Here is a 13,641-nt window from a genome sequence, read left to right as displayed (position 1 = left end):
CCAATATTTGAGTGTAAACATAATGTCATGCTACCCTCCGATCTACCTTAATTTTATTTGACAGGCCGAATATTGTATATAAATATATATTTAGTGCCGGGGTCGGGGCCAGCAAAGAGCAACAAACAAACTGGACATAGATAAAACCAAAGTTCCCACATTTGGTGCGAGATATAGGATCGGTGCGCTCAACCTCAGCAGTCAGCACTCAACTCACTACCTGAAGTATTCTTCAGCACCAGATCATAATTATGGCGTCACAAGTTGTCCTCATCACAGGTTGCTCCCAAGGCATCGGTAAAGAAGCAGCATTGACACTTGCAAGAGATCCACAACGTCGCTTTAAGGTTTATGCTACTATGCGCAATTTAGAGACACGACAGGCTGATCTGAAAACAGAAGCAGGTAGTTTTCTCAACGATACACTGTTTATTCGTGAATTGGATGTTACCAAACAAGATACTATTGATAAAATTGTGAAGGAAATCATCGATAATGACGGAAAGATTGATGTTTTGGGTAAGATCATATTACGATTAATACACGCAATGTATATGTTATGTCAAAATTGTGGTTATTTAAAAATAATTATATACAAAATGCCAACTAAACATATTTTCACAAATCTTGCTCTTATTAAGTTCCTACAAACGAGATCAATTTAAGCTTTACTTATTGAAATCCCTATCTTATTTTCTAACAATAATAAGTTGCATAATTATCTCTGACCATAATGTTTGATGGGACATAGTTATCTTACCATATATCATTGTATATTCAGATATCAACACTAAAATTCTCACTTCGCATATTTTGGCACACAAGCATGTTTTCAGCATTATGTAACTTAAGTTTGAAATTACTTTAAGTTATTTACGAACTAGAAAAGGTGATCTATAATATAATCTAGAAAAATATATTCAAGAGGAAAATCTTTACATCTTTCTTTTTCAGTCAATAACGCAGCTGTGATTTGTGCCAACTGGTGGGAGACCGCTCCAATGGAGACGTATTATGATATCATGGAAGCCAACTACTTCGGAAGCGTCCGAATGACTAAGGCAGTAGTTCCCTATATGAAGGAAAAACGTTGTGGTAGAATTCTCCAAGTCGCAAGTATACTTGGATTTCATGGTATGTGCTTTATTTGTCTAACAATAATTTCTGTGAATATAGCTTGTCTAACGATTCTGGTGTCCTTTCTTAAAAACATTGATACATATCAAACCAGGTAGCGGCCACACCCAGATGGTTTTTAATCTTATTTACTTTTTTCTCTTTTATGTCACACTACGGTGGGGGGGGGGGGTCATACCTTCTTAGCATTTCGAGATATGTCCATCTATTACCAAAAGGTGACCACGGAGGATGATTTAAGGAAGCCCCATCATGCACTGCAAAGGTGTTTATAACACTAGAGTTTCAACTGCCACTTTACTTTTCAAATCCCATTGAATTCTGTGCAAAAGATGTTGTTTTAAAATTGTGTGTGTGTCATTATTACTTGGTTGATTTCAGAACAAAAGTGATGTGTGTTTAAAGGATAATTCACACCTTCTGTAGATAACATAAAATGTGAAATCGACCAGCATGTTCATAGTGTTTTTAATGTAAATATAACTGTACAAATTCAAATTTAACCATACACTTCTATGCAGCATAGCAGTGGTGTCATGTTACTCACACTGCTGACCTGCTGCACAGTTAACCCAGTACATGGGGTTTTGGGTAGTACTTAAATCATCCTCTGAGGTGACCATAAGGTTACCAAAAGGCTACTCAGTAAGCAAGTAAGATAAACTTCTGTAGGTTGGACTCCATGGTATAGCGCACTAGTGGTTAAACTGTTAATGTGCTTTATATTTTATTCCGTGAAATCCTTGTCGTTCTTTTAAACAACCTGTTTCTTTCGAAACATTTTATTCAAATTTGAAAACCTTCACCATATTGAAAATGAAAGCTTGCATGTAAGATGATGCTCGGTACTTGTAAATATCTTTTTTCGTGAATGTTGATATAAATGTTGCATAAAGAACTATTGCATTAAGAATTCCAGCTGGCTTAAAAAATTTCTCACACATGTTAATATTATGGAATATTTCCGAGAAATTGTAATGCAAAGTCTAAATCTTTTAAAAATTCAACATTAATGTTACATGGCGTCACACGTAATGCTGTATGCACTTGATCATTGTCATTCTTGGCTCAGATGTTCTTGGAAAGTTAAAATATAACATATTAACTTGGAAAGCTTGCAATTGCAGAAGTCAAAGTTTTCTCGGACAAACTGTTATTCATCTTCAGTGAAAGCATGAATAACATAATACCGTCAGATTATAAAATAGATAATGTGGACTAAATTCAATGAGATACACAAACTTTAGGAAGCGGTGAGCGAGTATGAAAAAAGCGCCTGTTGAACAAACTTGGAATGAACTGTATTGATGTGCACATTATGTAATCGTTATTTTCTTCGCAACCAGTCAACCGAATCAAATACAATTTTCGTATGTGATGCACAAGAAAATAGACTATGCGCTAAATTTTAAATTTTTTGATTCTTGTGTCTATTTCTCGACTTACGTTCAATTTCATTCACTCGGTAATTTTTTCTGGGACACCCTGTAGTTCAGAAATATCATCTATCATCGGTTATTTACAACAATTTTGTTGAATAAGCCCCAGTGACATTACATTGAAAAGATATTAGAAACTTATAGTTTTTCTTAATTTTCTCTGCATATTTCAGCTATTCCTGTTGTGACACAATACGTAGCTTCCAAGTTTGCCCTGGAGGGATTCAGTGAATCTATCGCTCCACCATTAAGGAAGTTTAACGTCTGGTAAGTATGCCAAAAATCTGAATTTTGATTTTTGCGATCCTCCGGATGATCAAATCACTGAATTGTCCTTTCTGGGGTCGGAAAGCGACGTTTGCAAAGTATTTTTTGCAGGACCTGAGAGAACATAAGACACACCAAATTGCATTCTGAATACGAGGAAAAAACACCAGGCTTGTAATTTTCTCCGGGAATTTTCTGGTCTTTGGGAAAATTCATTGATATCTTCGAAAGGTCAAAATTGTCATATAATGGACGGCTTTTCATCTATGCTGCATATAATACGCTTTAAGTATAGCATCAGATTGATAAAGAGTTTCAGGTGCACGTAACTCAAAAGTTCTGACTGAAATGGTCCCCAAAAAAATCAAATTTTTATTAAATTTCAGACTTCACACTTTAAAATGCCCTATGTTGACCAGCGTTCCGTGTGGAAACACACTTTAGGGATAACATGACGCACAATCTGATCGTTAATGTTTATAATTTTGTTGCTTTGCAGGGTTTCCGTTATCGAACCCGGCTGCGTCAAAACCAATATGGTGGAACAGTTTGGTGACGAACCTACTTCTATTTGGATAAATGCAGCTAGAGAAATCCCAGGAGAAGAAGATCGCAAGATCGTCACGGATTTGGTATCCTTTGATCCGGAAGTCGTCACAGGACCCGTAATACAAGAAACGCAAGAAGTGGCCAAGCTGATTCAAGACGTTATGCTGTCACCCAAACCTGATTATCGCTATCAGACATCTCAGTCGATCAAGAAAATGGCAAAGAAACGATTTATTGATCCGTCGGGTAACATGATCATTAATGATTGGCTAAAAGGATAAAATACTTTGGTATTATTATAATTGACCTATGATTTAAACTCTGTAGCTATTTTGAAAACCCTAATTCAATAATTTTAAGAACAAAATCCCCGACAATTTCGGGCAAGGACCGTAAAACAGATGGCGCAAAGTTATCATATGGTTATTGTTCAGTTGTTGTCATTTATTCTGCCATTTTACAAGCTTGTTTCATGAAAATATCCATAGGCGTAGATCCCGAAAATATCCATAGGCGTAGATCCCAAAAATTTTGATAGGTGGGATGATCCATACCATCATCCCCCATGTTTTTTTTTTTTTTTAGTCCGGTTGGAGGAGAAAAACATTCAAAATGACCACCGGACCCCTTCATACAATATGCTTATATAATATCTAGTTTTACAATCATTTTTTGAATAATTAACACTTTTTTTTCACATTTATTTTCTATGTGAAATAGCTCAAGTAATTTTGAAACTGTTTTTTGTATTATATGCAGTTTATTAATTGTTTTAACATATTAATATAACAACCTCTCCGACAGATCTCCACTTTTGTTCACAGTAGCATCTGTTTTTTTGTGTTTTTAACAAGAAAAGAATATACTATTTTATCGAGAAATAGCGCTTTGCATTCCAACATAATGAATTGTTATCAATGACAACATTTCTATTTTCACCTGTCTTAAGAGTCTTCTAGGAAGGCTTTGCAGTATTAACTTATATTCACACTATACCGTGTGCAATAAGTTCGTTCCGCCCCCGTCCCAAGCATTTATAATGTGTTCAAAATTAAACTTACACAGTGCATTTTAGGCTATATTTTGTTATTGTTATTTTGTTACATTAATAGAGATGTTAAACCGATTTATTTGAAGTCATAATATCCTTGGTGGTCAATCACCATGATCACCTTCAAAATACGCTTTCCCCAGTTACTGTCCACTAAAGTTCCTTATTCTTGTCTAGGCTTTGCCATACACTCTGGACTCCATCTGTGAATTGTGTTATGATTTTGCAATCAGGAGTTTCATAAAAACTTTTTTTTAGAATAGACCACAATTTCTCTATTGGGTTAATTAGCAATTTGTCTCTCCTTATATTCACACTATACCGTGTGCAATAAGTTCGTTCCGCCCCGCCCAAGCATTTATAATGTGTTCAAAATTAAACTTACACAATGCATTTTAGGCTATATTTTGTTATTGTTATTTTGTTACATTAATAGAGATGTTAAACCGATTTATTTGAAGTCATAATATCCTTGGTGGTCAATCACCATGATCACCTTCAAAATACGCTTTCCCCAGTTACTGTCCACTAAAGTTCCTTATTCTTGTCTAGGCTTTGCCATACACTCTGGACTCCATCTGTGAATTGTGTTATGATTTTGCAATCAGGAGTTTCATAAAAACTTTTTTTAGAATAGACCACAATTTCTCTATTGGGTTAAGACCTCTCTTCCTGCATTCTTTAACAATTTGTCTCTCCTTGAACAAGCCACTGTCCAGATTTTAGGCGCCGTCTTTAAATTCTCTGAGGTTTGTGGTTCTTTGAATTCCTCAAGACACACATCTGTACACACTACAAGAAATGCAAAATGCCTTGAAATTTTTTATAACGTGTATGTCTCAAGAACATTCATAGCAAGTAATCCTGAGGACAAAAGCTGATGTGATAATATGCTTGGGGCAAACCAGACATAAGGGCGGAACGAACTTTTTGCACACCGAAAGTTGTTCTTTTTAGTCAACTTCTGCTTTATTGAATTGGGTGTTAAAAGGGCATTTCGTGATCCACAGCATTATCCCCATACAACAGTTTTCTCAAAAAAAGTTGAGATTTTTAAACCATTGGAAACCTCTGGCTACATAATGTTTATGTACAAAAATTCATGCAGATTAAATTCGTTTAGCAAAAATATCGTGAAATTTGAATTACGTTGTGGTACACCAGAACGAAATTACAATACATTGTCTATGGAGAAGTGTAATACACATAATCATTAATAACTGATTAATAACTCGCAAACGCAAAATCGGAATCAACTGAAATATGCTTTTTTCGTGGATATCTACTGAAAAATGCTATAAAAAGAGGATGCTAGGATCACGAAATACTCCTTTTACTTGAGACCTTTTGAATTGCAAATATCATAAATGTACACAATTCCACTATACATCCAGTGTTTAATAAATAGACAGAACCTGTCACATATTATGTATTTTAATATTGCCCCACATATTTTCCTTTTTGATGTCTTTTACAGAAGTTGGTTGAGTATATACAGTGTGTGATTTGTGCCAACATTCAACTACGTTTTTATAAAATTCTGAGATATGTTTCGACCTCAAAATAGGAAATAGAGAAGGGGTCTCAAAGTTCATTTTAAAAGTGCATTTTCATTTAATGACATGTTGAGGTTTTGACTTTTAAAACTTACATTTGGTCAAAAAATGTGCTTGGAGTTTTCAACAGATTTACCACATTCGTCTTGCTATAACATTGAATTGCGTTATCTGTTGACCTAATGACGAAAAGAGTTTTATAAGGAAGTGTTAGCTTTCGTTTGATAAAAAAAAGTTGACTGGATGAAGGGAACACTTGAGGTTTCGACAAAAACCAATCAGAGAGGACCAATTTCCAGCTAGAAGCTCCACAGCTCTTAAAATACTATGCACTAAACCGTGTACTGTAATCAAAGACTGTGTGGAGACAATTCCTTGCTTGCTTGAGAGGTCTTGGACGAAAATGTGTGCTCAGGTGTATTTTTTAATTTCCAGTTTGTCAAGTCCAAAGTATATTCCAGGGCATTTGACTGGACCAGAATCCACTTAATTTGCACTATTTCTGTTTGAATTAGGTCTTCCTTCAACAAGATTTTTTCAGTTTTTGTCATATTTAATTTAAGCCCAGAAACGTTAGAAAAACGATTTACTTCACGGGTAGCTTCTAAGGTCGAATTAGCGTCTTCAAATGAGACATTTCTATTGTGAACTTTTTTTCCAGATGACATTGTACAAAATGTGTATGTTAAGGTTGCCGAATTCTCAAGTGTCTGTAAACATATCTGTTGTGAACTTTTTCAAATGTTTTTGTGCTGAAATTTTACTCCTCTGTAGTAGATAAAGGGTGAGAAACAGACCATTACCATAGATAATCGGTGTCTTGTTGAGGTATGGTTCGCATGTTAGTCGCTCGGAAGGCTCGACCCCTTCGGGGTCTCGCCTTCCGAGCGATTAACATGCTCACCATACCTCAACAAGACACCGATTATCTATGGTGATGGTCTGTTTTGAACCGTTTATCTTACATATACGACGAGCGAAAATAAACACATTTGTTGTAAAAGTGTATTCATTTTCCAAAAAACAAAATGGAAAAAACTGATGTATTATTTTGTAAAAGTTGTGGGTTTTTTCGCATAATAAAAACACCTCGAGATAGTGTAATATTCTTCCCACGTGTCCTGCGTGCGAGTCTATTTAATTACAAATGCAAGTGATTTAATCAAATCAATACAGAATTGATCTCAATTGACAATTGTATTTGAAGTGGTTTGGTAGGCTATTCACTTGCATAGTTAATCCGCTGGAGTTTATTCACCCCGTGACCATTGTTATTCAAATGATTAATGAATAATGCAAATTGTATAGAGTTGTCAACGTTTGGACTACAAGATGTTTCAACACCATGAAATTTATATCTTAGAAAAATGTGAGTATAAGCATATATTTGAAAAACCTAGTAACGTTGTGTCCAATGGTGCTCCCCATTATGGGTAGGTCACAGTAAGGCTTTGCACCCCCAGCCTCTTGACTTGTAATGAGTACCGCAGGTTAGTTTGCGAAGCTCCCCTGGTCGGGTTGTATCCCGGGGGGTTCTTGCCTAGCAGCTAATTTGCATGGACCGTTGAGCGTTTTTGGGTTGGGTAAGGATAAAGAAAGATTCCCTTCTGAAAACCAATGGCAAGTTTAGGTACATGTACTGAGTATACATTCAACGAAATGGTTACTTTTTATTTATGAATATTTACTTCGTTATGCTAATTCAAATTTAATTTGCATAAACTTAACTGAGCACCAATGGTGTTATATGAATTACTGTTATACGGACTGCAGGAGCCCTCTATAATTTTCTCTTGCCATGTAACATTTGCATTTAAATCGAGCTGTAAATGCATTTGTTCCATAATTCTATCTGTATAGTAACCAACTCAGATTCTACATGTATGTTGTGATCCTTTCCATAGTGTTTCTAGAATGTCCATAGTATTCCTTTTGTTTAGCTCGCTGCCCGAGACCGTTATCTTCAGCTATTGTCTTGATAATGGTCTCTGGGCAGCTAGCTACCTCCATTACTCTAGGTAATGGTCGAGGCAACGAACCTCAAACAAAAGGAATACAATGGATAATCTGTGAATAGAAAAGGGCTAGACGTATATGGTCAATTCCAGCCAAAGCGGGCCAAAATTCTCTCTGGGGGCCATTTTGAAACTGTTTTCCTTTTCAATTCTAGACTTATCAAATGAGACGATCATGTCTAGTGAATCATCAGGTGGAAGTGCCATCGGATTGAAAAATAACTTTTCTTGCTAGACCAAATAAAGTGTTAAATGCGCATATGCATGTTACCCACGAATTCAAGCATTTTTCACCTGTTGTACGCCATAAAATGTCACTTTCTTTAATATCTTTCAATATTTTATGTGTGACTCATATACACTAGAAATCGGTGAAGACTTTGAACGTAAAATAGAATTTTATTACATATATCTATACAGAAATATTTTGGTTATTATAAATTTTAAGAAAGAACCAGGTGTACAGTTAAGATTGTGTCAATTCTTCGAACTCATTCCAAAGTGGCTGTCATTTAACATTACTGTATTATTTCGAAAGATTAGAATAAATGCTTCATATAAATATAAAGTTAGATTTTGTATCTCGTCGCAGGATGAGGATCTCGGATGGATTCGTGGGTAACAGCGTCTGGAAAATAGCAATTCCTATTAATTTTTTTAAATAAAAAAAAATACTTTTCCGTATGTCAATAATTCAGGCTGCAATGGCACTAAAATGAATTTTAATCAAAATACAGACTACATGGAATATTTAGAATGGATCATTATGGCATTTTGGGTATAAAAATTCTGAGAATAATGAAGTTGCCAAATTCAAATAGACAGAGCAAACAGTTTTATATTATTATTTTAGTAAAATCATTCCATATTTTCATGCAGCAATATTCTATTAACTCGTGTTTGACAGTTCCTATGAACTAAAACACTATCAATACATTGTTAACTATCATTTAAGTAGGGATTCGTGGGTAACCAAAATGTTCGTGGGTAACACATATTTGAAGGTATGTATTGGTAAGCGGCAAAATAGAAAATATTACAGAAGGTTGGAAACCACCATGCGGTTATTCCTCCATTTTGTTTCAATGATTCCCGTTTCTCTAACCGATTGCATTTACCCAAAAAATGGTCATTTAGGATAATCAATCAAAACTTCATGATGCAGCTTCAGTATACCTTCAAGAGGACGCTATTAAACAGGACTGTTTTGGAACCTATTTCGCATGTTTTCAAAATGTTAAGATGCATAAGAAACATATAATTTACGAGTAAATCCTTGGATTCGTGGGTAACGCCGAATTCGTGGGTAAAGCTATACCGTTTGGGGTTTGCGTTTCTTAGGTGTATAAACTGTAAGTACTGTCAAAATTATAGCATACCCATGGCTTGACTATGTGCTGATTTAAACTTAAAATAAACAATCTCCTTATTTTTCAAGGTTAGCATCTATTCGGGATTCGTGGGTAACAAAAGTTTAAACCGTCGTAGATTCTTTTTTTAAAGCGGTGAACGTATTTTTACGATTTACAATTTTAAGCGCTTGTCAAACTAAATTCAGTGTCCAAAGTCATTAAATGTTAATTTAAGTTATGGCAATTATATTTGCTGGACTCGTGGGTAACAGTTGATACGTGGGTAACGTTAAATTTGATTTTATGGAATTTTATGGGTAAAACGTATTTGCATAAAATAATCACTTGGACCTCAGAATTATAGAACGAAACTTCGTTTCATGATATAGTCATTTATGGCATATTCACTTAACATTTTTCAGAACGATCATTTTATTTTTGATACGCGGCGGGTAACAAAATTATTAGCCAAATTGACTTAATGGCCTCTAGAGTCCACAAACTTTGATGGAATTCAATCGTTTTACATATGATGAGAGATCATGCAAACGTCTTTCTAACGGTAATAATTTCATGTTGATTGAAGGATATTCAATGACATATATGGTGCTTTATCTTTGAATTCGTGGGTAACGCCAATTCATTTAAGCTATCATAACTTGTCCCCTGGTATGACTTGCTAGTAAAGGCCTATATGCACAAAGAGAGCACATTGGACGTGACATGATATGCTCCATCAATAACGTGATTTCCTTTATTAATGACATTTTAAAGTGGAAAGTTAACATAGAGAGAATTTTGTCCGCTTTCGCTGGAATTGACCATATATGGAGATATATTCCATGGCAGCCATCTAGGATCATGCTTAAGGTTCCACCAGACAAACCATTTTGAAGTCTTATATGTTTTGTTGTATGTTAACAAAATCGCTTGAATTTTCAGAATGATCTTATTTCATGTTGTTATAAGCAAATATAATGTTCCAGATACTAATAACTCTAGTTAATAAATAGATTTAGAAAAAGTACTTTCTAATTGCACTTTCAGTTATTATTCTTTTTTGGACTTTAACTTTTAAACACGTTCTAGCAGCCCTATTTAAAGGCCATATCTCTGGAATGGAACGTCCGATTAAGACGATTTTTTGCCAAAATGTTTATTTCATCAAGTCCCAGCCAATAGAGTAGGTCTGAATCACTTTAAAAGTGCTTCAATTTTTAGTGGACATCCCTACTATAAGACCGGTTGATAGTTATCTATGATTCGTCCATATGCCATGTATGTGGTGTTCACGCCAAAGAAACGGGCACTGATTTGTTAATAGCGACGTTTTATGCATTTTGGGTAACACGCCATTTCATCTTTCAGACTGAAGATGGTGTACCCGTTTAAATTACTAGTATGTAACGTTTCAAGTGTTTGTCTCCAGTTGACTCCAAAGTCGAACTCACATCCTTTCCTATATGTGCACAAAACACATTGTACATGTGATTATTAAGGGGTTGTTTGGAATGGTAGGAGGGTCAAAAAAGTTGTTTAGTTTATTTGAATTCAACACAAAAAACTTGACAAATAAACCCAACAAACTGTGTAACACTCTTAAAGCTATTTGGTCATTTCTGCACCAACTAAACAATGGTGTAGTTTTTGACCACAGACACGGGTAAAATGATCACATAGGTTTAAGGGATGGGGTATGAACGTTTGGACAGTATTTATTGTGGGACATTAGAGCACATCAGACATATCAAATTGCATTCTGAATACGAAGAATGTCCTTCTGATATCAAATAATTTTTGAAATTCGCAATGTAATACACATTTTATGGTAAATGGTTAAAAATTAATATTTTTGATATTTAATAGTACTCGAAGTAAACTTTATAAATCTGATGATTTATACTTAAAGTGTATGTAGGTGGGATGAAAAGCCGACGATCAATTGAAAATTTTGACCTTTCGTATTGAAGATATGGATTTTTTCCCAAAACAAAGGTCTTTTGGGAAAAAAATCCATATCTTCAATATGAAAGGTCAACATTTTCAATTGATCGTCGGCTTTTCCTCCCAGCTACATACACTTTAAGAATATATCATTAGATTTATAAAATTTACTTCGAGGACTGTTATATATCAAAAGGTGAAAAATATCCAATTTTAATAATTTATCATAAAAATTGTATTGTATCTTAAATTTCAAAAAATCAAAATTATTTGATATCAGAAAGACATTCTTCGTATTCAGAATGCAATTCGATATGTTTGATGTGCTCTCATGTCCCACAAAAAATACTGTCGAAACGCTCAAAACGCTCATTCCAGATCCCTTAAAAATGCACATTGAATTAATATATGTTTTACAGTATATGTATATATAATTCATTCAAGCCTCAACACATTCACAAAACGCGCATTTTGCACACCAGATACGAAAGCATTATTGTTTACTGATATTGATTAGTACCAGATACGAATAGCATTATTGTTTACTGATATTTATTAGTACCAGATACGAAAGCATTATTGTTTACTGATATTTATTAGTACCAGATACGAATAGCATCATTGTTTACTGATATTTATTAGTACATAATCGCTGATCACATAATGATTTATTTATGCTACCTATTAACCTCAGTTTGAATCCAAAAATAAAGAAATTGTTGTAAAAAAAAGTCGTTGTATACTATTTGTATTAATAAAAGTACTAAAACCTCTATAAACTTGGTAAAGTGTCAATCGTATGCAACGACTTCTAAACTTCAAAATAAAGCATTTAAATATTAAAAACATATTAACACTTTTGAGGTTGGTCTGAGGAATCTTCATAAAATATGCTACAGAGTTAGCCCCAGGAGTTCGCATTCTTAACACTGGTGACAGAGAGTTCCACACTTAGATATTGCGCTAAAAAAAGGTCCTGAATGTCATGTGACGAACAGTTAGAAGATAATGAGATGATGTTGTTTATCTAACAGTTTTAGCCACGCGACGCAAGAATCATTGCACATAGAGAAGCTGTGCAAAAATATTGGTCTGTAACTTGATATGGCTAGTTGAAGCCGAATACTCTGGTCTATAACTTATTGATATCAGTCCAAAGTCAATACAATTAATTGTACCTTCTCGTATTGCAGGTATCCGATGTCTTCATTTTTTCAAACCTTTGTTACTTGTGATATTTGAGAGCTAGCTGTTTTAGAGACGCCTTGGTTGTATGCTGTTCTTTTATTACACCCAAAAGCTTGTTGAAAAGCCTGTCTGTACCGAGGGTTAGTAGCATTGTAAACGAATGGATTACAGACAGAATTTAAGAGGAACAACACTCTGCCAATCCAACTGGAATAAATCACAAAGGATTTACTGAAAACGGTAAAACCGAAACGCTCGGCTATGTTTTCCATGTTTAACAGTGAGAACGGAAACAAGCAAATGAAGAAAAGAATACCATTTATGATGAGCATTTTAGCCACAGTGTTGCGTGTTTGAAGGGCGCGTTCATTTTGTACAGAATCGTCGCCGAGTGCTGATGAGGATTTGCTCAAATGATAAATAATGAGACCATACATTACACTATTTAGAATCATTGCCACAATGAATTGAATCAAATCCGTAAGATATAGCGCTCCAGCACACCAATCGCATGAGAACTCGCAATATGTAAATTCCGCCGTTATTAAATCAATATTATTGGCAGATACAGCACAAATTACTACCGATGTATAGGGAGCTGCTAAACTGGCAAAAAGTATTGAAACAATCCAGATGATTATTACCATTCGTATGGCTCGGTGATTGTTACTTACAATACGATGCCAAAACGTATGACAGATTGCCAGGTAGCGTTCTACACTTACTAATGTAACGGTCCACATTGAGGCGTAGTAACAAAGATAAATCAGGAAATTGGGCATGGAACACCCAAATGAGGTGTGGAATGAGAAGCGTAAATCATAATCCGGAGAAATAACATAGTCACCAATATATTGCGTAAAAGCAGCACATAGAAGAGAACAATCAGCAATGGCTAAGTTTACTAGATAAATGTTGGTTACATTTCGCATAAACCTCACTCGATGAACAACAAAGATGAAAGCACTGTTGCTTAAAATACCAACTACGGCAACGAGAGGTACAAATACTGTTACAAAAGCTCGCGACCACGATGTATACTCATAAATATAGAGTTGATCATCGGTGATGTTACCAGCACAAGTCGTCATGGTGAATCTCCTTGATGTGGCAGGGTATGCTGATAACTATTTGAAAACTGCG

General features: G+C 34.9%; 1 protein-coding gene across 1 annotated transcript; it reads left to right on the top strand.

Moving 5' to 3' along the window:
* Nucleotides 1-251: 251 nt before the first annotated feature.
* Nucleotides 252-3,839, top strand: LOC140154174 (retinol dehydrogenase 8-like). The gene is made up of 4 exons (XM_072176782.1): nt 252-519; nt 955-1,134; nt 2,750-2,843; nt 3,343-3,839. Exons 1-4 carry the CDS (start codon nt 252-254, stop codon nt 3,671-3,673), a joined length of 873 nt encoding a protein of 290 aa, XP_072032883.1. The 3' UTR covers nt 3,674-3,839.
* Nucleotides 3,840-13,641: the final 9,802 nt, after the last annotated feature.

This window comes from Amphiura filiformis, chromosome 6, assembly GCF_039555335.1.
Source record: "Amphiura filiformis chromosome 6, Afil_fr2py, whole genome shotgun sequence".
NCBI lineage: Eukaryota > Metazoa > Echinodermata > Ophiuroidea > Amphilepidida > Amphiuridae > Amphiura > Amphiura filiformis.
The sequence above is the reverse complement of the archived record's forward strand: the minus strand, read 5'-3'. Positions and strand labels throughout refer to the sequence as shown.

Bases quoted from the DNA above. Each gene is read 5' to 3' on its own strand.
- LOC140154174 (XM_072176782.1), top strand. From the start codon at position 252: ATGGCGTCACAAGTTGTCCTCATCACAGGTTGCTCCCAAGGCATCGGT. The intron at 520-954 runs GTAAGATCATAT...TTTCTTTTTCAG, and splicing joins CGGAAAGATTGATGTTTTGG to TCAATAACGCAGCTGTGATT. The intron at 1,135-2,749 runs GTATGTGCTTTA...TGCATATTTCAG, and splicing joins AAGTATACTTGGATTTCATG to CTATTCCTGTTGTGACACAA.